This window comes from Ceratotherium simum, chromosome 16 (assembly GCF_057802395.1).
Source record: "Ceratotherium simum simum isolate JZ-2026a chromosome 16, ASM5780239v1, whole genome shotgun sequence".
Taxonomy (NCBI): Eukaryota; Metazoa; Chordata; class Mammalia; order Perissodactyla; family Rhinocerotidae; genus Ceratotherium; species Ceratotherium simum.
In genome coordinates this window covers 14,189,284-14,215,907 of record NC_141915.1, presented here as the reverse complement: position 1 = coordinate 14,215,907, position 26,624 = coordinate 14,189,284, and the positions used below count along the sequence as shown (strand labels likewise).

Below are 26,624 nucleotides of genomic sequence, written 5' to 3'. Positions count from 1 at the left end.
ATCGGCGCCAGCAGGTGGGAAAGCGCGTGGGACGAGGCCTAACGGATCAGGGGCTGCTGCACTTGGCAGGCAGAGGTCAAGCAGGCTGGAGCAGTCAGAGGGACTTCTTTGAGGAAGGGGGGTATCAGGGAGGCCTCCTCTGAGGAGCAAGAGGATCGTCAAGAGGCCCCTGGAGGCGGCGCGGCTCCAGGGCGCTGCCTCACCTGGGGCCCTGCCGCCGCGCTCTGGGCCGCCGCCTCCGCCCGCGCAGGCCGGGCACAGCTCGCCAGTACCACGAACCCGGATGGATCGCCGGGCGCGGCCTCCACCAGGGCCGCCTTCACAGACGTGGTGCCCAGGTCGATGCCGAGAGTGACCGACCGTGCAGCCATGGCTGCAGGGCCCCGCGTAGGTCCGGCACGCTGCGGAGGCAGCCGCTACGGCACACTGCACGCGGGACCCAGGCGCAGGGCGCCGCCTCGCCTGCCGCTCCTGCAGCCACACTCAACGTGGCGGCAGCTCGTCTTCCCATTGGTCCAGGGAGGCGGAGCTCCGCGCACCTCTCGCCCCGGGCCCGGCTATAGGCGGAGAGGCAGAGGAAGGCGGGACCTAGCGGGCCCCGCCCCGTAGGGCGGGGGTTCCGGGACAGTGAGCGCAGTCTCAGCCTCGCTCGCCGAAGCGGTGGAGCGTCTGCTGACAGGCGCTGGGGACTCCGAGGGTCCCTGTGTCCCTAAAAGTGGCTTAATCCCCCCTCACTCCCTAGCCCCCATCCCTGCCAAGGCGCCTGCGCCCCTCCGCTCCGCCGCAACCCTGCCCAATTGTCCGGCTAAGACTCGTGAAAACTACAGCTCCCAGAGTGCATCGCACCGAGATCTGCACTCCGCGAGTCGGGTGGCCCGGGTCAGGTGACTTCTGGCCCGCCCTCACACAAAGTCGGGCCGGCCTGGGGAGGTGGTCCAGTCCGAGGCGGCTGCTGAGTCCCGTGTGTTGGTCTCCTGAGCCTGAGAGGATCTCAGGTGAGAGCCGGTGCGGCCCCGACAACCCCCGCTGTATTTCCCAGGCGGACCCCCGGGGCCCAGAGACAGGCACAGCAAGGCGTTTGGGCAGCCTGCCGCGCGTCCAGCCGCCCTCAGGCGCCGGGGTTCCATCCCCTGCCGCCAGTACCAGCCGGCGACATCGGGCAGCCCCCAGATTGAAGGGCCCGGGTGGTGGTGAGCGGAGAGGCAGGGGACACCGGGCTGCCGAGGTCGTGTGGGTGGCACTACCCCAGCGCAGGTCCGAGCCCTTCTCCGCTTTCTGCTTAGTTGCCGCCTGAACCTGAGTCGCGCAGTTAGCAGGTTGCTTTGGAGAGGGGAGACCCTGAGAGGACCATTCCAGGAACTCCTGTTGGCGTGCTGTGTGCCGGGCTGGGCTCCGGGGGAGTGGGCAGGACGAGACCCGCACTGCCTTCCGGAGCTTTCAGGCAGAAGGAAGGGAGAACAGCTGGGCCCCGCCTTTTTCAACAATGTTGAGGAGAAACGGTGCTTTGTGAGAGCTTGCACGGTGCCCTAGGCAGCAATAGTAATCACTTTACATCATTGTTTCTCAACCTTTTTTCCTTATCAATCCCCCAACACCACCATGAAATTGTAATTTTTTGTGGCCCTTTGGAGGGCCACATACCGTCCAAGTCCTATGATGTAGTTCTCATTGTCCCTGTTTTCACATTAGGAAATTGAAGCTTGAGGAGGTTGAGTAGCACCCCACAGTCACACAAGTAATAACCAGGTGTTTTTTGTGTGTGTGTTTTTTTTGTGTGAGGAAGACTAGCCCTGAGCTAACATCCAATGCCAATCCTCCTCTTTTTTTGCTGAGGAAGATTGGCCCTGGGCTAACATCCGTGCCCATCTTCCTCTAGTTTATATGGGACGCCACCACAGCATGGCTTGACAAGCGGTGCATCGGTGTGCACCCAGGATCCGAACCTGCGAACCCTGGGCCGCTGAAGTGGAGCGCGCGCACTTAACCGCTGTGCCACCCGGCTTAACCAGGTTTAAATCCGTGCAGTCTGTCTCTGGGACACACATACCTTGCCACTATGGGCATTACTTCTGCAAGGGAAGGAGACCCAGAGAGTACCAGGTTGTGGAAGAGTTGACAGGATTAACTCAGATACCTGACAGAGAAGTTGCCGCAGGACACCCCTGACCCCAGGTTGCTCCTGGGAGGGATTGGGAGTGGGAGGCTTCTTGAAGCAGGTGGCATCTTAGTGAGGCCTGGAAAATAGAACTTACGTAGGAAGAAGAGCATGCCAGACTGAGCCCACTGTCATGAAATTCTCCATTTCTATCTTGTAGCTTTCACAAGACACTAGTTTTAGTGTATAATTATTAATCTGATCTTTTTCTAACATTTTAATCGACTTACCTCTCAATATCTTTCTGTCTGTCCTGACGTTTTCCCTCCAAGGTGTTTGGGGGACTTTGGGGCTGGGAGACTTGATGACCAAGTGTTTGAGTTCCCTTGTCCACATTCTGCTCCTGCGGCATGAGAGAGGAGCCAGTTAGGTCTGATTCTGCATCTTATTTCCCTGGGAAAACCCCAGCTCTACCCTGAGGAGCAAACTGAATCTTAAACTCGAGGACACAGACAGGTGTGAGGAGCAGAGAGCAGCAAGAGTAAAGGGGAGGTCTGAAGTCATTCCACATACACGGGAGAGCAGTTCCCTGCAGGGCCGGGTACAGAATGTGGAGGGCAGAGAGCACGGGGATGCAGCGCCACGGGCAAGGCCCCCAGAGGAGGCCACAGAGTGAGGAGATTGGTGCCAGCAGATGGGAAAGCTCCTGAGATAAGACCTAATGGATCCGAGGAGCTGGAGCAGGCAGAGAGGCCCCTAGAGACGGCACAGGCTCAGGTCAGGCAGGCTGGAACAGTCAGGGAGACTTCTTTGAGGAGGGGGAAGGCTGGAGGCTCCTTGAGGTATTTTGGGGAAACTGAAACCAGAATGGAAGCAGGGATGTTTCCACACAGACCTCTCCTAGCTCTCCCACAGTTCGCAGGAATCCCCAGAGCCTGTCAGGCGTGGGAGGACCTGGGCACTGCATGCTGAGGCAGCATGTAGAGACAACATTACCGATAGCCACATTGACTTGCCCCATCTTGACTTGTGCTTCACCTGCCATGCTTTGGGGGTATGAGTATGCAGCAGCCCCCCTCCCTCACTTAACCACTAAGCTGCTCCAGGGCTGATCTGGGGCTTGTCCCTCACTGGGTCCCCATTGTGAGTGATCCCTGCCAATCCTGGAAAGGTGATATTGTCAAATGAAAAAGTCTTAACCAAGAGTCAATTGGTGACATTAGCCCTAGCCTCTTATGCCAGGACAAGGAATGAAATTAATTTCATTAAGGTTTATAGGTTCACAAGGTCAAATATCTGGCCACAGTTTTAATAACTTTTTGAAAAAAAGAACCCCCAGCCAATAAAACTGCATTCTTTCTTTCTGTTAACTAGGTTGCAAGAAGCAGTTGAAGAGGGGAAAATGCAGTGTTTATCCACTTCCGCAGAGTGGGACCTTACATAACCCACTTAGCCTCTCTGAGCCCGTTTCCCCACATATCAAAGACAGATAAGTCCTCCTGGGGTCCCCTTCTCTGAGCTGGTGATGCACAGCCCGTGAGGTCACAGGTGGAAGTGAAAGTCCTTTATGAACTGTCCCTGCCGTGGTTCCAGGTGGAGTATTGTCCACTTGTTGCTGAGCTGATCCAACTTGAACCTGAACTTTGCTTGCTCTTTGTTTTTCTTCCTAGTTCTGTGAAACGGAGGAACATGATAAGGCGTTGGCTGATTATTTGTGTCCTTTTTCCCCTGAAGCTCATAGGGACATGTGGTAAGTTTAGAAATGGTCATCAACTTTGTAAAGAGGGAAACAGTGCTGTAGAGTAAGGAGCCTGACCTGTTTGTAGCCCAGGGTTTAGGACTGTCCGCGCTGCGTGTGCCTGCCTCCCCTGGGTCAAGTGGCTGCTGGGGTGGTGGAGCAGACCCATGTCTGGGATCCAAGAGTTTTACAAGGAGCCAGATGGTTCCACAAAATAATTGGCCTTCTGCCTTAGGGTCCCTGTTACCTTTTCTGTATCACCAAAGTCAAACTGTGGCGCTCCGGCAATCTGGGATAATATCTGTAAAGAAGGGCTTGTGTCCCTGCCCTGTGCACGTCACAGAGGGAGTCATGGCGCCTGGGAGATGCTGCATAAGCAACTGAGGTGGCCACCTTGTTGTGCCTGGTTCTGCCAGGCACAGACACCTGACGAGTCTGCCCGGCCTCCCCTTGTAAGATGAGAAAACCCTCCCCTTAGAGAAGAATTAAGGAACAGGGCGCAGCAGCCCAAGCAGCCCTAGGAGTCTCACAGACACAGGCCACCTGTCGAGAAACACGTCAGGGTTTGTGCATCATTGTCAGGCTTGACCTTAGAGCCTGCGTCATTCCATCAGTTCTCCCACTGCCGAAAATATTGCTGAAATTCCTTCCACGAAAAGCTGTATTTAGAACTCCTAGGACACCAGGCCCATTACTTTGATCGTCAACTTGGCAGTTGTCAAAAAACAAATACATCTTAAAATCCCTTACTAAAGGTTTTAAATGAACCTTATACAAACAGTACAAATCCTGCGTAAGCTCCCCGAGAGCCACGCACGGTGACTGCACCCTTACAGTCATCTGCCTCTTGAATCTCTGAGAAAACAGTGATTATCTGATAAGTTCCTCCAGGTTTGTTAAACCATCAGTCATGTTCTTTTGCAGTCACACCTTGTGGATAAGCAATTTCCAGGAAAGGTCCTCGGACCATGAAGCCCGGTGTTTCTCAGTGCAGATGCCGGAGCCCCACTCCAGACCTGCTGGATCACATTCTCTGGGACTAAGGCCAAGTGTGTGTGTACGCACACGCACATTGGCAGGCTTTAAACAAAGCCCCATTAGTAATGCTAATGCATCGGCCTAGGAAAGAAGCGCAAATCCACCACCACCACGTCAATTATACAGAGGGGAAACTTAGGCCCAAAGAGGATAGACGTCTTCCCCGAAGTCACAGAGCTAGAAAGTAACAAAGATAGGACCTGTATAGGAGCGCTGCTCGATTTTATCACTTTGCCTGCTTTCTTAAATGTCATTATAAAAGAATAGTGGAAAGTACCATCATATCAAGGCACTGGAGTCGGGTTTCTGACCCCATTCTGCCTGCCTGTCTTCTCTTTTCTTTGGAAACGATTGTCAAAGACTGTAGATGAGATGATTGGCCTTTGGAGTTTTTTGTCTCTGACTTCTTTGGGTGGAATCTTGAGGTACTGCGACCTCATGGCAAGAACCTGGGCTTTGGACCAGACAGGCCTGTGTTTGAATCCTGCCTCCACCATTTCTGAGCCGTGTGGGCAGGACACTTTCCCTCTTGGGGTTCTCGGTTTCCTTATGTCTGGAATAGGAATCATGCCCACCTCTCACAGTTGTAAGAATTCGAGAATGGGAGTTAACAGTGTAGCAGAGTGGCTGGCGTGGGGTGGGGAGCACAGTCGGGGAGGTGCCAGTAAGTATAGTCATGTGCCGCATAACGACATGTGGGTCAACAACGGACCGCAGATACGACGGTGGTCCCCTGAGATTAGTGCCATATGGCCAAGGTGTGTAGTAGGCTGTACCATGTAGGTTTGTGTAAGTACACTCTGTAATGTTTGCACAATGACAAAGTCACCTAACGATGCATTTCTCAGAATGTGTCCCCATGGCTAAGCAACTCATGACTGTAGTAGTTTAAAAAAAGAGACTCTCAGGGGCCAGCCCAGTGGCATAGCAGTTAAATTCACGCACTCCACTTCAGCAGCCTGGGGTTTGCAGGTTCGGATCCCGGGCACAGACCTACACACTGCTTATCAAGCCATGCTGTGGCAGCATCCCATGTGAACTAGAGGAAGATGGGCACGGATGTTAGCCCAGGGCCAGTCTTCCTCAGCAAAAAGAGGAGGATTGGCATCAGATATTAGCTCAGGGCTGATCTTGCTCACAAAAAAAAAAAAAAAAAAAAAAGGAGGAGGATTGGCAACAGATGTTAGCTCAGGGCTAATCTTCCTCAAAAAAAAAAACTCTCCTTAAGGGAAACTTGGGGCAGTCTCATTAAGACTTCATTAGGTAATTCTGATGTCTTATCCAAGGTCTCTTGCCTGGGGGCAGACTTTAAAATGTGCTTTCCCAGGATATGATGCCAGCTTCCTAACTCTCCCATCTTGGGCTAAAAAATGTCCTGCAGTGCTTATGTGATGATGAGAATAGTCATCAGCAATTATTTTGCACTTAGATCCTATGGAAAGTGTGTCACATACATTGCCACACTTTATCTTCACAGGCCCCTGTGAGATAGGTAGTCCTATTCTCCCCATTTTACAGTGAGGAAGCAGAGGCTCGGAGAGGTTAAGTACCTTACCTGTGGTCACACAGCTAGTGTTATCAAACCAGGTTTGTTTTGTCAGCCACATGATCATGCCAGTCACTGAGACGACGAGTTTGCAAAAAGAAAGGATTTACTCACAAGGCGGCCAAGTGAGGAGGCGGGAGAATTGATCTCAGATCGGGCCTCCCCGAAAATGGGGACTCGGGTATTTATGGGGTAAGGGGCAAGGTGGTCTGAAATGTGGAGGTAGATGATTGAAGATGAGGAGAGGTGAGGTAATTGATGATTGGCACAAGCGTAGTCAAGCTTCATGCCTCTTCATAGGATGCATGGTCACAAAATGACAGCGTTACCATGATCTGAGGGTGGAGTTTTTAGCTCCTTGACGTCAAAAAGGTCACTTGTCGAGCATTTGCGCAGGCCTAGTTGATGGATTGGTGGTCTCAACCGGCCTCAACTGGACAAGACGTCAACTTTCAGTTCCTGAAAAACGCAAGCACTCCACCTGTTACCATAAAGCCTCAGAGATGTTATCTATACTGTGGGTTTTGGTAAGGCATTATCTAACTACTTTTGCAAACAACTGAGTATAGTTAAAGCAGGTTGGCCCCCATTTCACTAGAAAGTGACAGAGCCAGGATGGAACTGTGTGACTTCAGAGCCTGGTCTCTCAGCTGCTGAGCCCTGCCATCTGCGGTGGCACTGAGTGAGGGGCATGTAAACATTGCCTGATCTGGTTCTTTGCGAGTTCACAGCCTCCTCTTTTAAAATGCAAAGTCTGTGGGAGAGCAAAGGCCATGTGGATCTCCCACTCACCCTGGCCACAGTCCCAGCAGAGCCCTAGGGACCCAGAGGTGTGGGTGGCAGCCTGGTATCGCTTTTGGTATCGCTGTCCTGGGCACCAGCTTGTCAGTGTCTTGCTTATCCGGTGTGGTCCTCAGCTCTAGGTAGAAAGTAATAGTAGGGACCTTAAGTCCTCCTACCTCCCAGCTGTGCCCTGAGGCTACACATAAGGGAGAAACCATCCTACGGAGGGTGGGGGGTGGGACGCAGATGGACACAACACAGGACAGGACTATTGGAGACTTCAAACTGTGGGAGTCAGCTTGGAGACTTGCAGACACAGGGGACCGAGCCTGCATGTGCACTCACATGCAGGGCTAGCATGCAGAAGGCCTCCGATAGGCTCTGAGAGGCCCCAGGTAGCAGAGCCAGGCCCAGGAGTACAAGTTCCAGGCTGGCCAATTCCCTTGGAGGAGATGAGGTTACTATTCCTTGGGGATCTCCAGGCAGGAGGATTGAAGAGGGGACTCAGGCACTGCAGGTTGAATTAGAGGACTTGCAAGTTCCCTTCCAATGCGAGCGTCTAAAATTTCAGTTCTTCATCTGCCTTTGAGGGGCCGGGGAAGAGGGAGACCTGGCCCTGCCTGCAGCCCCTACCCTCCCCAGGACCATCTTCATCAGATTGAGTGCCTGCTTTCCCCTGGTGGGCCCCCTCCTGTCCCAGTCTGGAGTCACCATCACACCTTGGGCTGTGTATAACCCTGAAGGCCTTGAGGTAAGGGAGGTGAGGTGGGCAGGGGCTTTGAGTACACCTGGGAAGGGGGGCAGGTTGCCCAGAGGACACAGGAAGAGGTCACAGAGAGGCCAACTCTGCTCTGGGGTATTTGGCCCCCCAGACCTGCTTCCTCCCTCACCCCGGAGGCCTGTTTGTCTACCTCATCCTGAATTAGCACTTTAATGCTAAAAAGAAATCCCTGATAGTGAAATAGTGTGCATTGTCCCCCAGAGAGCCCCAGCCCCCAGCAGAGTCAGCCTCAGGAGGGGAATCAGGGAATGGGTTGAGCTGAGTGAGTACCGGAGCCCAAAAGCAGTTCTTTAGAGACAGGTTAGCTGGGCCCCGTGTGTCTCTGAGGGTACGGGCAGGGCTGGACCAGTTCTGCAGGGCCACTTTAGCTCCCTGAACTGAGGAGACCTGTGTGATTTCCAGCTGACGGGATGGGTCAAGTCCACGTTTTCCAATCCCAGATGGTGGCTTGAATTCCTTTGTGACAATATATGGGCTGTGTGGTTCTAAAACTATCTCTGGGTAACTCAGCCACAGACCCTCAGAGCCTGTCAGGGGGAGGAGGGGGAAGCTACAGCGTCTGCTGCTCGGGCCTGTGTCTCGCTCTGTCTGTCTCTGCCAGCAGGAGGGGAAGAGCATAAGGAGGGCTTGGGTTTCCAGGCCCATCACTTGGCCTTTCAAAATCCCTGTGTCTTCATCTAGAAGATGGCGGTTGTCATGAGTCAGAGCTCATGAGTTCGGATGCCAGGGGCCCCCGTCCCAGTTTCTCCTCGTGGGCCTGGCCCCCAAGGGTTCTCAGAGTTCTCTGACCTAATGACTCATGTCGTTGATTTGGGTCCTTCCAGAGTCGACAGTCAGCCTCACTGTTCCTCCCACCGTGAAGCTGGAAAATGGAAGCTCAGCCAACGTCAGCATTGCCCTTCAGTAAGTTCCAGGCCCAGCTCTGTCCTCAGCCCAGCATTAACCCTGTGGCTGGGTCAGGGCGACCTCTGGCTCCATCTGTTCATGTTTCAAATGTGATGCTCTTGCCTCTTCACTTTAAGACCACACTAGCCCTGGGCTGCAGACTGAGGTCCCAAAGTCTCTCCCCACAACCGCTGAATCCTTGTTTCTGGTGGGAGGAGGAGGAAGGGGCTTCTCCCCAGAGATGTGAGCCTGTTCCTCAGCTAAGAAAAGTCCTTGAGTGACCAGCGGTTGATGCCAGACTTCAAAGTGGTCCTTTCCAAGGCTCTAAATATTTGAGGAGAGCCCTGGAGGTCAGAGGGCAAGGAGCTGAGCCGCTGGTCAGCACTTCTGAGATCCTGTCCAAAAGCAGAAGTGACTGAGCCAGCTGGATCCCGTTCACACGACACTCGTGCAGGGCCTTGTCTGAGAGTCTTTCTTGCTGACCTCTGCTGGTTCAGGCATGTAGGCACCAACCTCATCCAGGCTGTGCCAGGGAGCCTGCCTCTTCTTCTGTATCCTTCACTGCTTGTCCTACTCTTGCCTCCCAGCCACGAGGATTCCCCAAGATAAAGATCGGAACCCTGTCCTTTTCTCTTTAACCTTCTCCCTTTTCCTCACCTCTCTTGGGAAATCTGATCTCAAACCAAAGTTTGATACCAAGGCTCCCTAACAGACCCGCATTCCATTCCCAGCCTCTGCCACCTCTGCACAGTGACACCTTGTATATCTGACACGTCATCCCCTCACAACAACTCTCCCTTCTCCTGAGTCCTTAGTGGCTTTCCGCTCCCTTCCAAATTAACGCTAAGCCTCCAAGCGCAGACTCGAGGCCTCTATGGGCTGCTCCCTGCTCGCACCTGACCTCTCAGAAGCCTTTCTCACCAGAGCAGATGCTGTGGTCCTGTTGGCCTCTGGACGCTCCTTTGGCATTCACGGCTAGTTTCCCACCTTCTCATGTTCTCACCCAGCCCCCATGGGACGATGGAACGTCTTGTCTCCTGATAAAGATAGAAAACTCTCTAAAGAGCAGGGACCCCCCTCTCCACCCCTCAGGGCCGAGCACATAGCACTTCCTAACCCAAATTGCTTGAGAAATTACAGGCCCAATGTGAAATCCAGAGGGTTGGTTGCAATCCCAGGGTCCTACTTCCAGCAGTAATCAGACTCTTGTCCTCCACAGGCATCCGTTAAATACAACCTTGGCGATCACTTTTGAGATCACATTTCGTTCAAAAAATATTACTATCCTTGAATTTCCCGATGAAGTAAGTAATGAATCTTAACTGATGGGTGGGGAACTGCTGGATAACAAAACACATTTTAATGAAGTGCTTGTGGAAATAGGCCATCTTGTTTTTATACTGTGGGCTGCACCTGTCCCATCATTCTAGAAATCTGTGATTTTGGCTTTGTTGGTCTCTTTGAGGATGAGCATTTTATGCCATGTAGATGGAATTAGGGAGGTGACGGTAAGAAATCTGAGGCAAAAATTGTTCTGAGAATGTAGAAGAAATTCTTAAGATGGTTTTCTAAGACTTTGCTACTCAAAGGGCGTTCATGGACCAGCAGCATTGTCATTGCTTGAAAACCTTTAAGAAATGCAGAATCTTGGGCCCCATCCCAGATCTACTGATTCAGAGTCTGCATTTGAGCAAGATCCCCGGATGATTTGGGCCCACGTGAAAGTTTGTGAAGCACTGTTCTGAGATTCCCTTGGTTGAACATTATTTCCAAAAGCCAGTGCCAGAGGCTGTCTGGTATCATAGCTGTAACTATTCATAGCCCGCATGCATTTATCTGTTAATATATTCCCTGCTTCCCCCTTACCAAGGATCTGAGCCAATTACCAATAAACTAGATAACATCAATAGGAGAGGCAGTAATATAGAGAGTAAACGGGTTTTTTAAAAAAACCGACAAGATGAAGGTGGGGATGAAGTTGATAACCAAGAGGCACGTTTTGAGGCCCTGTGTGGCTGTGGAAAGGGGCTGCAGGTGGGCTCTGAGCCCCCAGCAAGCAAACAGTGTTGAAGCACGATCAGATAAAGAGTGTCTACCTGAAAGGCCCTGTGTGGGAAGGGAGTCTCGTCTCATCCCATGGTGAACACCACACCTCATTAGACAGGGCCATTTCTCACAACTTATCCTGCCCCAGGGAATGAGGCCTGCTGCAGGGTGAGAAAAGCCGTTGGTTCCAACAGCAGGTTGTGGCACTCAGCTCTCTGAAGCCTGACTTGATGCACAGATTGCATGGCTAGTGAGAGGAAGAGAGCCATCCCACCCGCCCTCAGAGATAAGCCAGGGGAGGGCCTGAGGGCAAGGCCATCGTTCTGCTCAGAGAATCTAACACACAGGTGTAGGGGGGTTCCAGTTGGCTGGTTGGCCCAACGGTTCTCCCTTTTGTTAGGAAGCTCCCGGAAGGCAGGGACCTTGTATGATCTGTCCCTCCATTCCCCAGTGCACAGCCTGGAGCTGGACACTCAGCAAGGTCTCAATAACTGCGTGGCACTGGATCAAACTCAGTTTTCCTAACAGGTTGTGGTGCCTCCCGGAGTGACAAATTCCTCTTTTCAAGTGAAGTCTCAAAATGTTGGACAAGTTACCGTTTTTCTTCATGGAAATCATTCCAACCAGACCGGGTAAGCGGGGCCTCAGATGATGAGAAGGGAGGCAGTGGTGGGCACATGGAGGTTTCTTTCAGAAGCCCAGCCTTGGGCCGGCCCCGTGGCTTGGTGGTTAGGTGCGTGCGCTCCTCTGCTGGCGGCCCGGGTTCCGATCCCGGGCGCGCACCGACGCACCGCTTCTCTGGCCATGCTGAGGCCGCGTCCCACATACAGCATCTAGAAGGATGTGCAACTATGACACACAACTATCTACTGGGGCTTTGGGGGAAAAAAATAAATAAAAAATTTAAAAAAAAAAAAAAGAAGCAGCCCAGCCTCAGCTCAGCCTGGTCGCCAAATTCTTTCTAGCCCAAGGGTACGCTTCTTGGTGATCCATAGTAACGTCGTTAGCATCATAAACCAGGTGATTGGCTGGATCTACTTCGTGGCCTGGTCCGTCTCCTTCTACCCTCAGGTGATCACGAACTGGAGGCGGAAAAGGTACCCACTGAGCTTTCTGTGTGAGTTCTCTTGGGGCCCGTAAGACAGGCATTCCAGTGAGGCGGTGGGCAGCATGGGTTCATGCTTTCCCCTTCTGCTCTTCTCTCCTCCTGTTCTTTCTAGAAAGTTGTCTGATGTGAAAGCTCTGAGAGCCTATGGTGGGACTTGCAGTGCAAGGCATTTGGTCTCTTGCCCAAGTCAGCCCCTCCCTGTGAAAGCAACAAAATGGGCCTTCTCAGTGAAGCAGAGAGTGGGCTGGGTGGGGGGAGTCCACCCAAATCTGCTCTGCCTATGGTCTGTCCAGCCCTGGAGGGAATAGTTTCAAGTCATGCCACAGTGCGGAGCTGGATCCTTCAGCCTTGGAGACTAAGCCATCCCACCTTGATCTTAAAGACAAAGTGGGTCTGGGGTTGCAGATCCCAGATTCTTCGTGCAGCAAGCCACCCTAGCCACGTAGACCTCTTAGGGGGCTGCTGAGCTGGGAGCCAGAGAGGGAGATGCTTCCTCTCTGCAGGAGGCCTCCAGACTTCCCTCTGGAGCCAAGACTTGAGGAGGCAGGAGACATCTCAGGAGGAAAGGAGGGAGGAAACTCATTCCCAAGAGGGAGGGACTGGGCGGCATCGATTGTGGTATGGAGAGGGATCTGAGGACAGGGCTCTCCTTGGGGGACCCGGGTCATCCTTCTTGTGTTCTGAGAGCTCTGTCCCCTCCCATGCCCCCAGTGGCCTCCAGTCTCACCCCCTGCCCTGCTTTGTCTCTCCGTCTCCCTGCCCCACAGTGTCGTTGGTCTGAGCTTTGACTTCGTGTCCCTAAACCTGACAGGCTTTGTGGCCTACAGCGTGTTCAATATCGGCCTCCTCTGGGTGCCATACTTCAAGGTATGGCACTGCCCGCCCACCACAGCCCAGCCCAAGCTGTTCAGTGGCCTGGCCACCCCTCACTCCCCACTTCTCCCTACCCCCCAAACAGGAGCAGTTTTTCCTCAAATATCCAAATGGAGTGAACCCCGTGGACACTAACGACGCCTTCTTCAGCCTGCACGCGGTCGCCCTCACCCTGGTTGTCTTAGTGCAGTGCTTCCTGTACGAGGTGAGAGATGAGCCTGGCACTCACCCCACCTCAGGCTGCCCGGGCCAACACCCACCCCTACCCCCACCTCCCTTACCCACTGTTTTATAGGAGACACCAAAACCCTCAGAGAGGAAATGTGTTCGTTCGCTCAGCACCTGCTTACTGGGGCCCACATAATAGGCCAGGCTCCGTGCTGGGCACAGGGAACACCCTGTGAGCTCAAGCCCTCGAGCCCCCCAAGTCTGGGGTGAGGGACACAGAGGATGGCAGTGGTGCCCCAGCAGGCTGAGAGCTGAGCGGGAGGGGAGAGCACAGGCAGCTTGTGGAGGTCCTGACCCAGCCAGAGGGAAGGGGGTGGGGGGGATGGGGGCGACAGGGAGGGCATCAAGGAAATGGAGCTTAGTTGCGGCCCATAGGTTATGTGAAGTTCCTGTGGCGATGGGGAAGAGGGCCAGAGTGCGGTACCCGCAGCTGGGGGGACAGAACTGGGAAGGCTGAGCGGCAGTGAGAGGAACCATGAGCTGATGAGTGTGGCCAGAGTTCAGGGTGCCAGTGCGGGGAGCAGGCCCATGAGTGTCCTGAGGGCTCTGGAGGGCCAGGCTGAGGAGCAGGACTTGGCCTGTTACAGGAGGCCCTTTGGGGGTCTCAACAGGGAAGGGCACCATTAGGCCTTTAGTATTGCAGGGCATCGCTAGTGGGCACGTTTCCTTTCTCTCCCCGGTGGGTGCACCACTTCCCTCAGAGTTCCCTTCACATGTGCAAGGCCAGCGGGGGCTGGTTGGCCCGCACCTTCACGAACCTTCTAGGTTTTCTTATCCTTTGCTGTAAAGCCTGGATGAAGGTGGCCTGCTTTGGGGCTGTGCCCGGGGGTAGGTAGGAGTGGGGACAGATTGCAGAGATGATCCGGCTCCGTCTGGGTCGTGGAACGAGCCTTGGCTGGGATGAGGTGCTGGGCATTCAGCATGTTGGGGGCTATGTCCCAGCATCCTTCACTCCTGGTGGGCTCTGGAAAGTCCAAGAAGGTCTCAACTAGAGACCCTGATAGTGACAAGGGCGTGGTTGGTGCTGGGGGTGCTGGGCTCTCTTCCCCCCATCTCGACCTCCCCCCACTTCCCCTCTCCGTCTCATCCTCAGCGAGGCAACCAGCGTGTGTCCTGGCCTGCCATCGGCTTCCTCGTGCTCTCGTGGCTCTTTGCCCTCGTCACCATGATTATGGCCGCAGTCGGGGCAACCACCTGGTTGCAGTTTCTCTTCTGCTTCTCCTACATCAAGCTTGCAGTGACACTGGTCAAGTATTTTCCACAGGTACCTCCACTGCCTTCCATACTTCCCACGTGGTCGTTAGTGTGAGAGGGGTGAGATGCAGAGCCGGGCCCTGCTCCGGGGGCAGCTTCTGGCCAGGGTGAGGACGTGGATGGAAAGCTACAGTGGAAGCCACGAGCCCGGCAGGAGCGGGGCCGCCCAGAGAGCCGGCCATCACCACCGCCTGCTCTTCCGTGAGGCGAGAAGCACAGCGGAGATTCCCTGAGCTCACACTCGGCTCTGAGAGTGGGGTTGTGCAGGTCCCTCCCTGTCCCTCTGTCCCAGCTTTCCTAATGACTTCAGTTCTGCCCCCATTACCACAACCAACTTCTCTGACGAGCAGAATACTCCCAAAAGATTAGGTGGGAGGAGGGGGCCCACCACTGTGACCTCCACCTCCCATCCAGAGATGTTTTCCTCGGAGGTCCCATCCAGGGTCTGCCTTGTGGGCCTTCAGCGCCCTCCCTCGAGTAGTCAGACAGTCCTACTCAGACCAGGCACTTACCAATTGAACACATCTTCCCCCTTAGCCAGAAGGGCCCAGGACAGGCTCAGGTCTGAAATAGGTACCAACTGCAGACTCCACTTGTGAATCTAGGGCCTCGTTTAACTCACCCCACTCCCAGTGGAGAAGCCTCCTTTTCAGCTTCCCCAGCATATGGAACCTTGTGTTCTGTGGGCTCAGGAAGGAGAGCATTTGGCCAGTTAGGGCCGGTCTCCTGGAGGGTGCAGAAACAGAGCCAACCCTTACGGATGACAGGACTTAACTCTGTGGACCCGGGAGGAGGGGGTGTTCCCAGCTGGGGGCAGCCTGCACAAAGGCACAGGTGGGAGAGCGTGGGGCACAGTGAAGAGACCTTGCTGGCTAAGCAGTGCTGAGGCTAGGAAGCGGGGGCAGGGCCTGAGGGAAGGGGCGTCTCGGTCTCTGAGTGTGGGAAGGCTTCGGGCTGGGAAACCCGGGAGGCAGGAGCCCCACCTGGAGATGTTGGGAATTCTCCAAGACTAGAGAGGGGGCAGCAAGTATGAAGAGGGTAGGAGAGGACGAAGAAGGGGACTGACTGGTGGTGGACTGGGAGAAGACCACTACAGAGGCCCAGCTGTCCCTCCCGGTGGTAGGAAGGGAGGTCGCACCAGTCAGAGAAGCCCAGAGGGTGCTGGTTTTGGAGGAAGGATGTGGGGCACTGGCAGCAGGGAGAGCGGGGATGTCCAGGTGGACCTGCTCACGAGACCTGGGAAGCCTGAGACAGAGGCCCCAGAGCCCAGCCAGGACTGAGGTAGGAGTTAAGTCCACTCTACAGATGGGGAAACAGGCTAGGAGAACTCAAGTAACTCTCCCGAGGTAACAGCCCCAGTGGTGGAGCTGGGATTTCAAACCAGGCAGTCGAGCTCCCAGCCTGTGTTCATAAGCACAGTGTGAAGTCCAGGCTGAGTTTGGGGAGAATCTTCATTGGAGGTGAGAAGAAAAATCAGAGTTGCTGGAAAACCAGGATAGGGCTTTGTCCCAGAACAGGGAGGGATGAAGGAGGTGGAGAAGCAGCCTCTCGCCCTCCCTCCTTGGAGTTGTGAGGTGCAGGGATGGGAGGAGGAAGGCTGTTTGCTGTGCCTGCAAATGAGACCCACCCAAACCGGTCCTCCCTCAGAACCCAAAGGTCACTGTGTTCCTTGGAGCTGAGGCCTGAGCACATGAGTAGGAGGAATTAGAGCCGCTCTTGTTTGGAGTGGAAGTCACAGGGTGCATGAGGCAGCCACTCAGCCCCCTCACCACCCTCCATCTGTCTGTCTGTGCGTCTGGCCCAGGCCTACATGAACTTCTACTACAAAAGCACAGAGGGCTGGAGCATTGGCAACGTGCTTCTGGACTTCACTGGGGGCAGCTTCAGCCTCCTCCAGATGTTCCTCCAGTCCTACAACAACGGTGAGTCAGCCACCTGGTGGGCTGGAGGCTCGGGGTGGGGCCAGGCCTCCTGGGAGACCTCCCCCCGCCCCTCCAGCCCTGCAGCCTGGGAATCCAAGCCGATCCCAGCCCCCAAGGTGACTCGCAGCTGGAGGGTTTGTGGTTTCCTGGGCAGATGAGGACCCCTCACTCCCCACAGCCCCACGTGCTCAGCTGCTTCAGGAGCTGCCAACCTAAAGCTGGATTCTGTCCCCTCTGGCTGTCAACAGACCAGTGGACCCTGATCTTTGGAGACCCAACCAAGTTTGGACTCGGCATCTTCTCCATCTTCTTCGATATTGTCTTCTTCGTCCAGCACTTCTGCTTGTACAGAAAGAAACCAGGGTATGACCAGCTGAACTAGCACCCAGGGACCCAGTGTAAGCGGCCTGGGCCCTGTAGCCTACCAGAAAGGCTGGAGAAGCGGTCTGGAGTGCAGGGCTGGCTCAGTGTGCCGACAGTGGAGAAGCGCTCTCTTCCTCAGGGCCAAACGCCTTAAGCAGGAACCAGCCTGCCTTCGCCCAGGACTCTCCCTCCAAGACTCTCGCGGGCTGGGGAGGAGCCTCCCTCTGGGACAAACACCTGACTCTGCTCTGAGATTAAAAGCTAGACCGCTGGCGGCCTCTCCCAGACTCCCCAGAGGTCTGAGCCCCTCCCAGGCCTTACTGGCCACGCATCTGGCCCTCCTGCATCTTGATGCCGCCATCTCTATTTTCTTTAAGGCTTCAGGCAGCACGCACAGCACGTCCCAGGCAGGATTGCGCGCTGAGCTTGGAGCCGAAGGCTGTGCCCCAAGCAACCAGCATCTCTGGGAGGAGCTTGAGAGACTGACCTTGCAGCTGGGAGAGCCAAGGGCACTTTGCTGCCACTGCTGTGTTCCCAGAGACCAAGCAGCCAGGTGCTGTGGGCAGTGGACTCAGGTGTTGGTGCTGGTACTGGTGGTAGAGGGGCTAGGACTGAGGGGTTAGGTCTCGAGGTTCCTTCTCTGAAGGTCACATTCTCTGAGCACTCACCTTCCTGACACTCATTCTACATAACTCAGCTTCCATACCTGCAATCACAGGCGGCCCAGGCCAGGGCCTAGAAACTGTTTCTGAGCGTTGAGGTGCCCAACAGATGGGTTCTGAACTGGGCTCATGTCCAACACCCTCTGGATCTTTATCACACTAACCCATTTAGATTTTTTGGAGGGAAGTTTTGGAAGAAAGGGGCTTAATTTCTTCTGCCTTTTGCCCACTTTCACTTTCCCGGAGTCAGGGGCCCCATGTGAGCCCCTCCAACTGCTCCTCACCCTGCGTCTGGAGTGCGGGACATGTGCACACCAGTCCATGCCTTAGAGGCCTGGTGGACCTGCCAGATGGTGAGAGGAGCTCCCCTCCTTCCCCAGACCCCCACCTGAGGCTCGCCAAGTTTTTGGCTGTTCAAGAGTTAGAGAAGGACTTGAGACAACCTCACACAATCCTCATGGGCCCAACCCTGATCCCAAACCCTCTTTCCTCCCACCCCAAGCAGCTGTCCTTCCTGTGGCAGGAGGGGAGGGTCCCAGGACGTGCCTTGTTCATGCCTTGAGTCTGTCAATCCACTCTGACTTTTTTTTACTATGAGACGAATGTGAGGGGCATGTATTCTTAATTAAAACCTGATTTGCTTCCTTTTCGCCCACTCTGAGCATCTGCCAGATGCCGGAGGCAGTTGTGTTGGCTTCAGAACCAAGTCCTGGGGGCTTAGGGAGACGGCCTTACTCACTCCGTGTAAGGAAACGCATAGGGTCCTGAAGTTCACTGATCCTACCGTGGCAGCGTGCTGACCCGGCACTTCATCAGCGGAGCCCTCTTGGGTAGTGCAAGACGCCTGCCCGCTCAGGGCCAGGTAGGTCCCACAGGTACCCTGTCTCTGCATTACCAAGGGCAGCCACCACTGGGAGTGGGGGTGTCTCATTTTCCAGATTCTTCCTTTATCCAGTTATAACAAATATCAACAATTTAGGATCTTGTGTCCATAAAGCAGAGATTGCAGCCTGACCAAGTGCACACACCTGTTTTTGGGGGGCCACCCAGTGTGTGCCACTAGGTGCCACACTTTAAAAATGGGAGATTTCAAATATCTGATTTGAAAATTGGAAAACCCTGACTTGGCAGTGCTAGGTGGGTCCATGAGTGGCAACAATTCCCAGAGCTGGTAGTGTGGCCAGCGCTGGGCCAGGCAGAGGCCCCAGAGCTCTCCAGTTCATCCTCGTCAAATCACAACCCCTGGAAACATCAGGGGTTGCATCCCTGGCTGTGATAAACGGAGGGCTGTTAAGAGTCTTAGGGGGTGGGTGTTTTTCCCATGAACCCCTTGGTCCATGAGGCCCCCCCAGGTGAGAGCTGAGACAGGGTTACACTAGGGAAGTTGGGGGCTCCCTGCCCCAGTTCTGGTGAAGGTGCTCCCACACGTTCCCACGGGTGTGGCCCTGGCCAAGCACAGCATCAGGTGGGTCTGGGAATAGCTGGGCTGGTCCCAGAGCAGTGGGGGCAAGGTCAGCCAGCCTTACAAGGAAAGCTCTCTCCGCAGTCCACCCCCACGTATGCCAACCCCGTGCCTCAGCAGAGACCCCTTGTGGATTCCAGCACTGTTTATTGGGCACAAGATGTCGGGTGTGGGGCAGCCTCACACTGCCCGTTTTCCACAGTAACCAAAGTAAGGCTTGTTCACTTGCTAAGAGTCGTTCCCAGATGTGAATTAGTGAGCTAAATTCAGAAGTAGAATTGGGATATCCAAATAGTAAGATAAAAACGCTTTGTATCAAAGTTGTGATTAAAAAAATATAAAAGTTAAACCCACAGGCATAGAGGAAAATGGCAATCCTGAGAACTGCCCTGAAATGTCGGCCTCGAACCTCATCTAAATCCTGTAAGCAAATGAACCCTGGGGAGGCGAGCACCCCTCGGGGGAATGGGGGTGCGAGCCAGTGAATTGTGAGCCTGCCTGGCTTCCATCCGGGCGAACCTCTGCAGTGCCTCTGGCAGGGTGTCAAGTCCCCGCGGGGCAGTGCAGGGAAGTACACAGGCACAGGCACTGCAGAGCTGAGACACGGGGCAGGGCCAAGCCCTGCAGCCAGGGCAAAGTGTGGGAAAGGCCACCCCACCTGGCATTTTCCAGCTTTGTGGCAGCTCTCAGGAAGTGGGGCCCCTGCTCGCCTGGGCACTGCTGAGGCCAGGCAGCAGGTTCTGGGGGCTGGGCCTGTGGTCACTAGACTGACTGTGACTCAGCTCCAGGCCCATTTCCAATCAGCAATGTCCAAGGGAGAGAGCTGGTCCCAGAGCCTCAGGCCAGTGGTAGGAGAGGGGTAGGAAGGCTGGGTCAGGTCCCAGGGATAGGTCTGTGGGACCAGCTCCTGCCCTCTGAGCTGGGCCCAGCACTCAGCAGAAGCCAGGACAAGGGGCAGGCAGAGCGTGGAAGTGGGTCACTGTCCAGAGAGGCGCAGGCGAGCGTCAGGGCCCAGCGGGCTGCTAGGACAGCATAGACTGCTGCACTGCCTTCTGCAGCGACTGCCGCGTCACCAGCAGGCGTACCACCTCCTCCGAGCGCTTGGTGAGCCGCTTCCGCGCCTGGTCGTGCGTGACCATGGTCATGTCCCAGCCGTTCACCTGGCCCAAGGAGAAAACAGAGGCCCCCTCAGCTCCCCACTTTCTGGGATCTAGAAGAGGATGGGCTTTGGGGGGCCTGGGTCAGCCAGCAGACCCCCAAGCTGATGTCCCCAGGCTGGGGGACACCAAGCACCACAGACAAGGCATACAGAGGAGAGAGCCAGCTTCCTCTGGGGGCAACACCAGCATGAGCTCCAAAACAGCTTTGGTGAGTCTCAGCAGCCCCCCTACCCCGCCCAGGGCTTCAGACCCTCTCGCCCAAGCCTTGTTTCCTCCTCTGGGACATCTGTTACCTGCATGATCTTATCTCCTATCTGCAGCCCAGCAATTTCAGCAGGGCCTCCTTCGGATACCCGTGTGACGTAAATACCCTGGAAAGAGAGAGGCTAGGTCAAGTCCTGGGGTCACTGGACCAGCCCCTTATTCAGAGAGCAAAGCCCAGCGTGGCATACTCCCACGCATCCGTCTGTCCCTGCACTGAGCCTCCCCAGCACAGGCTGTGCCAAGACAGCCAAGGGGAAAGCACGGTTGCCCGCGAATGCTCCAGCCCCTGCTGCTGGCAGCCTCCTGGGCTCTGTCTGAGTAGGCCTGCATAGGGCTGGGAGCCCACTCCCCACTCTCACCCCTCCTTATTCCCACGAGATCATTCACGGACCTGAGAGAGGACTGTTTGAGAGAGATAAGATCTGTTTCTTCCAGAAAGGCCCAGGAAGCAGAGACCCCCCCATCTCAGACCTCTGTGTCCCACGGAGAGGTCCCAGGACCCTGGTCCCCCTTACCTTATCCGTCTTGTCTTCCGAGAAAGGATTCTGGGAGGGATCCTGGTCAATTCCACCTCCAATGCTGAAGCCCAGGATTAAGTTCTCACCTTGACGCAGCTTGTGAATTTCAACTCTTTGCTGGCAAAGAGATAAACGAGTTGGGGGTAAGTGGGTGTGTGGAGAGTGAATCTGGTCTGTGTCCCCAGCAGCAGCCTCAGGCCACTTGGCCAGCTCTAAGCCATGTCAAGGGGGTGAGGCCTAGGGCCCTTTGCAGGAATCCAGCTGGTCACCAGCCTGGGAGACTGGGGGGTGGAGACTCAGAACTCAGCCATATCAACCCACGCGGCCCTCTGTCCCAACCTCTCCCCCTTCCTCTGTTAGTCTCAGGCAACAGCCTTAGTCAACACATGCTCTAAGCCCCTCTGGCCCAAGAGCCAGGGTGCTGTGGCTGCTGTACTAGGGGAGGGACCACACAGGGCAGGAGGGATCAGGCCCTGAAAAAAAGTGCAAGCACCCTGGCGAGGCAGCTCAGATTGCTGAGCCAGCCCTGTCAAGGGCAAGATAGGAGATGCTCCGGAAAAGTGGAGAAGATCAAACTTGTACAGAAAGGAGAGGAAGGGCTGTGTTGGCCAAGAGAGGCTTGAAGGTGCTGTACATACATGTCTGTGAGACCGGAGTGTACAGTGTAGGACCAGAACTGGGAGGTGAGCTAAGGTTGAAAGTATGAGGCTGGGGCCCCATCAGGAAGGCTGTGGAGTGCAAGCCCACGAGACTGGCCCTGAGGGAGGGGGGATCTCCCTAAGCCACAGGCCCTGCTCTTGGGCAGTGTAGGAGGCGGAGGCGGGTCCTAGGGCTCTCCTGCCATACTCAGGGGCTGTGGTCCTCAGCTGTGCCAGGTTCCTTTCAAAGCCCTCAGCAGGCACCCTCTAGTCACCAGATGCTGTGAGCCAGACCAGATCACCCCACCCCAAAAGTTGAGAGGTTTAACAGGAAGAAGAAAAGAACAAAGCCAAAGGTGACTTGATCTGGACCTGAAGGGCTTCACAAAGGAGAGAGAACATTGGCACCAGGCCCTGAGGGGGTGACCAGCAGTTTGGCCACCTGACCTTGATTCTGGGCTGCCCACTGAAGTTTTCAGGAGTTGGGGAGTAAGGCTGGTCATGGTCAGGTCTGATGCTAGAATGACCACTCAGGCAGTCAGTAGGGAACAGATGTCTCACAGAAGTGGGATGTGGAGGCCAGGGGACATGAACTACTTAGAAGGTGAGGTCAACAGACTTGGAGACTGCTCGTGGCAGAGAGGAGTCAAGGGGAGCACCCAGCCACCTGGCCTGGCTGAACACAGCCATCCCTCAGATGGGGACCCTAGAGGGGAAGGAGCCGTCCAGGCAGGTGCCCAGAAGGCAGACGGACACGTAGAGCCAGAGTTCAGAGAGGCCAAAATGGTTTTAACATTATCAAAATGTTAACTACATGGGAGAGGGCAGGGACTAGGTATGAAGCCTCCCCACCCCTCATCCCCCATCTAAAACACTAGAGGGAGAGGCCAGACCCCACCCACCATGTTCAGACATGTTCCTAGTGTTAGAAGAATTGGGAGGTCATGGTCCTATCGCTTTGAGGAAGGCCCAGGGACCAGCCATGACATGAGAGGAGGAGCAGAAAGCAGGACCCCTGAGGCCCAGTGGACCTCGGTCCTCATGCCAAGTGCAAGCTCCTCCAGGCCTCCTCCACCTCCTCCAACATACACCTTTGCCCCACCCTCAAGGTCAAAAAGAATACAGGCCCTCGGGCTAGGACAGGAGGCCCTGTCACTGACTTGCTGGGTGAGGTCAGGCAGGTTACTGCCCCTCAGATGCACCCCTTTTTCTAGCTAATGAACAAACCTAACCCCTTCTCTCTGGGACAGCTAGAGATCTGGAAAAGCTAGGCTGGCACAGCCAGGATGAAGCTTAGGACAGCAGTCAGCAGCGTTTCCTCCCACCCAGGCCTGAGCTGGTGCTCTGAGCTCACCCTCATATGCCACCTTAATCAGTGGCTTCATGCCACCGCCTGACTGCAGGAGTGTGCCAGCACACCCATCTGAGATAGTGCAGACAGTCCCATGGCCCCAGGGCTGGGACTTCCACCTGACCCATTGCATGCCCAGCAGGCATTTCTTCTCAGAGGTCTGGGTCCTTCCTGAGGGCTTCGTTTATGGTTGGGCATGACCACAGCTCTCTGGGACTCAGTTTCCCCACCTCCGCCATGACGTTGGCGTCCAGGCGCCATCCAGTGTGGCACTGGTGTCTGGGTCTAATGTTCGGGCGACCTTCCCTCCCTTTGCCTATTCTAATGGCACTTGGCACCCAAAACAAGCCAAGGGGGGAGCCAGGCAGGGGACTTGGACTTTGCTCCAAGGGCTGGGGATCCAGAGAAACTTCAAGCAGGATCCAGCCTAGTGTAAGAGCCTTCACTCTGGACCGAGCGGCGGTGGGTCCGAGGAAGCAAGGCTGGAAGGGAGGAGGGGTGAGGAGCTGCTACGCAGGCCCCGGCCTTCTCCACCCCCTAAATCTCCCTCTGGGCGGCGGCGCCGGCTGGAGCGGAGGAAGCACTTCCTCATTCCAGAGGCTGCGACTCATGGACGTCGGGGCCGGCGCCCGCCCCCTGCGGCTGCCCAGCTGGAGACACAGGCCCGGGCTTTCCCGGACCCTCACAGCCGGGGCTCTTCTCCGCAGTCCTCCCCGCCCTGGCCGCCGAAAGGAGTCAGTGCGGCGGCGGCAGTGCGCGGGCTCTGGCCCCGATCCGAGTCTCAAGAGACTCTCGGGTCCCAGCCTTCTCTGTTGCACGGCTGCGGGGACCACGGCACCGCTCCGGCAGAGCGGGGACCGAAGCCCTGGCCGCGGGGTTGCAGGATCCCAGGGTTCGACGCTTTGTCAACCTGTTTGGGGTGTCAGTTTACTGCTCTGCAAAGTGGGGCCAAGCCAAGACGAGGAGGAGTCCGCGCGAGCGCACTCACCACCACGGCGGTGACCGGCTGGCCCGGGATGTAGGACATCTCGACCCCAATCTCGGAAGCAAGCAGCGCTCGGTGAAGCCCGCAGCGATAATCCCGGCGGCCGCGCCCTCTCTGGTTAACAAAGGCAGCCGGGTTTGGTCCGCCCCCTCATGAATAGTTAGCACATCCCCAGCCAGTCGTCGGCCGGAGCGCTGTTCCGCTGTCGAAGTCCCGGCGCGTGCGTAGAAAGGCGGGGAGTGGGGTGGAGCGTGCTTGGGGCTCCCGCGGCGCATGCGCCATCGGGGTGGGCGGGAGGTCTTAGCGCATGCGCGGCGTGGCCCCTCCCAGCAGCCTCCAGCGCGAGATGGCGCCGCGGGAATCTCTACCCCAGGCTTTCTGAGGGAGCGTCAACTGCCTGTGTCCTCCGCCGTGTTCCAGGTAACTGGGCGAGCCTGGGCGGGGAGTGCAGACGCGCCGCCGCCCTTCCGGCTGGCCGAACCCTCAGCCTTCGCAGCGTTTCTTGAAGGTCCGAGACCCAGGAGCAGTGCGAGGTCTCGGCAGCCCCAGGGGGAGGGGCGGCGTGACCGAAGTCGCCGAGCCGGGCGCCGCCTGTAACTTGGTTTCCTCCGCAGCTCCGCGTCGTTCCGCGAGAAGGCAGAGGCCGAGCCCCGGCGGTGCGATGGCCGCTGTGGTGGCCAAGCGGGAGGGGCCGCCGTTCATCAGCGAGGCAGCGGTGCGGGGCAATGCGGCCGTCCTGGATTACTGCCGCACCTCGGTGTCCGCGTTGTCGGGGGCCACGGCCGGCATCCTCGGCCTCACCGGCCTCTACGGCTTCATCTTCTACCTGCTCGCCTCCGTCCTGCTCTCCCTGCTGTTAATTCTCAAAGCGGGAAGAAGGTGGAACAAATATTTTAAGTCACGAAGACCTCTCTTTACGGGAGGTCTCATCGGAGGCCTCTTCACCTACGTCCTGTTCTGGACTTTCCTGTATGGCATGGTGCACGTCTACTGAAGCGGGGAGCGGGGACGACTTTTTTAAAAAACCAGATTAGGGGGACTGTTGCCAGAAATTAACACCGGGTACATTTAGTTTTTAAATTGTTGAATTCGCTGCTTGTTCTGTAACGTTATAAGTAATTTATATCTGAAGACGAAGAGCCTGTAACATTCTTCAGATTAAATGAAGCGTCAGACACCTTGTGAAGTTTTTTCCTACGTTAACGCATACTCCCTGTCTGCCATGGGTGCAGAATCGCCTAGTTTTGATTCCTGGAGAGCTGGGACTGGGCCTTCGCCTTGTGGAATTTCCTGGCATTTACACAAAGGCCGTCCAGAGAGGGTCCACTAGGGCCTAAATAAGGAGAGAACTTAATTGTTAGCATTCTAAGGACTAAGAACAGTTAATAGTATTAAGTGTTCCCTATATGCCAGGCATTGTGCCTTGTACCTTTTACTCCCATTATCTCATTTAATTCTAGCAATATCCTTATGGAGTAGATGTGATTAGTATCCCCCATTCATGAACCTGAGGCTCAGAGAGGTTAATTACTTCTTCCATAGGAGGCACAGCTAGGAAAAGGCAGAGCCAGGATTCAAATGCAGTTCTCTTAATTGATCTTACTGTCTTGGCTGAGTGTACCTTTTCAGAGCCCAGCCTTCCCTCCCACTGCTTTCAGGTATGAGTGGTGTCATTTCAGTTCTATTTCACCTAGTTACAGCTAGTTCTTGTTTCCATTAAAAAAATAAATTCAAGCTCTTTTCTGGAATTTGTCTAATGAAGATTAAACAAACTGGATGTTTAAGCTAAACTTTGGGCTTATCTAGAGTGTTAAATGCTTCTGGTTAATGCTAATTTGTGATCTCTTGTCAGGAGGGTTATCTTAGAATAAAATGCATACATTTAATTGAGAAATAAACATTGCAGTAGAGTTACAGTAATGAACATGTTGCTTGTGGAATTTATAGTCTAACTGGGAAGACTAGCATTACCTAATTTCACAGATATTTAAATGATGGTAAGTGCTATGAAGAGAGTACATAGGAGCCCCAAACCCAGCCCAGGTTGAGGGGTGGGGGTCAAGAAAGGCTTCTTGGTGGAAAGAACGTTACATCTGAGACCCAGAGGTTAAATAACAGCCAACTAAAGTGTGGAGAAGGGGGCATTTGCAAGAAAGCACATGCAAAGAATCAGTTTTAGATCAGAAGGGGATCTGAGGGCTTGAATCCAAGTCTCCTTTTACAGACAGTAGGTGGCCCATGACCAGTAACAGAAACGGATCTGTGACCCAAGCCTCCTGAATCCCGTTTTAGGTTCTGGACCACATGCTTGCACATGAAGCCAAGCAGCAGCTCAGGCCACAACTTTGCCCCCCTCTCCCAATGACCTCCTCTGAACCCTTTCTCTGACCGCCACTGAAGATGCTCACATTCATGGGTTGCACAAACCCCCCTCTCCCAACCTCCCCCAGTCCTCTCTAGGGGACTTCTCTGAGTGGGAAGGGAGGGTTCATTCCTGATGGCAGAGTAAGAAGGAAGCAGAGTGGGTCCTATGGGGGGGGGGGGGGGTAGAGTGGAGGATAAGGGAGCTGATGTACTTAACCATTCCTCTATTGTTGGGCAGTAAGTTTGTTTGAAATATTCACTATTATAAAAAATATTGTGAAATATTCACTATTATAAAAAATATTGCAATGAATGTCTTCACATCCATATCATTATGAGAGAATTTAATAAGCTCCTAGAGGAGAAGATAAAAACTTGATTCCAAATGCTTTCCAGAGTTTTATCAGATTACACTCATTGAATGAAAAGTACCAGTTTTATCAGTGCCTTCCTAGTCTTAATGTTTGCTCACTTAAAGAGTTTCCTTTTATTTGAATTTCTTTGCAAGATAATAAGGAATGTAATCTACCACTCACTAATTGTTTCTGTGTCTGCCTCTT

The 26,624-nt window shown here is 54.8% G+C and overlaps 4 protein-coding genes across 7 annotated transcripts in view; 2 read left to right on the top strand and 2 right to left on the bottom strand.

Annotated features, from left to right (window-relative positions):
• SHPK (sedoheptulokinase) overlaps positions 1 to 465 on the bottom strand; it is a 29,241-nt gene extending 28,776 nt beyond the window's left edge. Inside the window, exon 1 of the mRNA XM_004433272.3 lies at positions 204 to 465. Within this exon, the coding sequence (XP_004433329.1) occupies positions 204 to 371 (168 nt within the window). The 5' untranslated portion in view covers positions 372 to 465. The remainder of the gene's footprint in view (positions 1 to 203) is intronic.
• A 238-nt stretch (positions 466 to 703) lies between these two features.
• Positions 704 to 17,972, top strand: CTNS (cystinosin, lysosomal cystine transporter). Of its 4 annotated transcripts, none has more exons than XM_087440623.1 (11): positions 705 to 995; positions 3,766 to 3,845; positions 8,806 to 8,884; positions 10,086 to 10,170; positions 11,441 to 11,544; positions 11,878 to 12,009; positions 12,788 to 12,887; positions 12,979 to 13,098; positions 14,215 to 14,385; positions 16,180 to 16,297; positions 16,476 to 16,676. In XM_087440623.1, exons 2-11 carry the CDS (start codon positions 3,785 to 3,787, stop codon positions 16,511 to 16,513), a joined length of 1,008 nt encoding a protein of 335 aa, XP_087296749.1. In that variant the 5' UTR covers positions 705 to 995; positions 3,766 to 3,784; the 3' UTR covers positions 16,514 to 16,676. The 4 variants fall into 4 exon arrangements, with proteins under 4 accessions (XP_087296750.1, XP_087296749.1, XP_004433328.1 ...); XM_004433271.3 differs by having other exon boundaries at positions 707 to 995; positions 16,546 to 17,014; XM_014789677.2 differs by lacking the exon at positions 705 to 995 and adding an exon at positions 17,038 to 17,972 and having other exon boundaries at positions 16,546 to 16,660.
• A 939-nt stretch (positions 17,973 to 18,911) lies between these two features.
• On the bottom strand, positions 18,912 to 23,857 carry TAX1BP3 (Tax1 binding protein 3). The gene is made up of 4 exons (XM_087440626.1): positions 23,704 to 23,857; positions 20,724 to 20,843; positions 20,238 to 20,315; positions 18,912 to 19,944 (listed from the first exon to the last, which is right to left on the bottom strand). Exons 1-4 carry the CDS (start codon positions 23,740 to 23,742, stop codon positions 19,807 to 19,809), a joined length of 375 nt encoding a protein of 124 aa, XP_087296752.1. The 5' UTR covers positions 23,743 to 23,857; the 3' UTR covers positions 18,912 to 19,806.
• Positions 23,858 to 24,009: 152 nt separating this feature from the next.
• On the top strand, positions 24,010 to 24,877 carry EMC6 (ER membrane protein complex subunit 6). The gene is made up of 2 exons (XM_004433267.3): positions 24,010 to 24,120; positions 24,315 to 24,877. The coding sequence occupies exon 2, from the start codon at positions 24,362 to 24,364 to the stop codon at positions 24,692 to 24,694; it is 333 nt and encodes a 110-aa protein (XP_004433324.1). The 5' UTR covers positions 24,010 to 24,120; positions 24,315 to 24,361; the 3' UTR covers positions 24,695 to 24,877.
• Positions 24,878 to 26,624: the final 1,747 nt, after the last annotated feature.

Excerpts from the sequence above, each read along its gene's own strand:
- TAX1BP3 (XM_087440626.1), bottom strand. The coding sequence starts at position 23,742 with ATGTCCTACATCCCGGGCCAGCCGGTCACCGCCGTGGTG. Across the intron at positions 20,844-23,703 it reads AGCCGGTCACCGCCGTGGTG|CAAAGAGTTGAAATTCACAA; the intron begins GTGAGTGCGCTC and ends TCTCTTTGCCAG. Across the intron at positions 19,945-20,237 it reads TAGGAGATAAGATCATGCAG|GTGAACGGCTGGGACATGAC; the intron begins GTAACAGATGTC and ends TCCTTGGGCCAG.
- EMC6 (XM_004433267.3), top strand. The coding sequence starts at position 24,362 with ATGGCCGCTGTGGTGGCCAAGCGGGAGGGGCCGCCGTTCATCAGCGAG.
- CTNS (XM_014789677.2), top strand. The coding sequence starts at position 3,785 with ATGATAAGGCGTTGGCTGATTATTTGTGTCCTTTTTCCCCTGAAGCTC. Across the intron at positions 12,010-12,787 it reads ACGAACTGGAGGCGGAAAAG|TGTCGTTGGTCTGAGCTTTG; the intron begins GTACCCACTGAG and ends CCTGCCCCACAG. Across the intron at positions 14,386-16,179 it reads TGGTCAAGTATTTTCCACAG|GCCTACATGAACTTCTACTA; the intron begins GTACCTCCACTG and ends CGTCTGGCCCAG.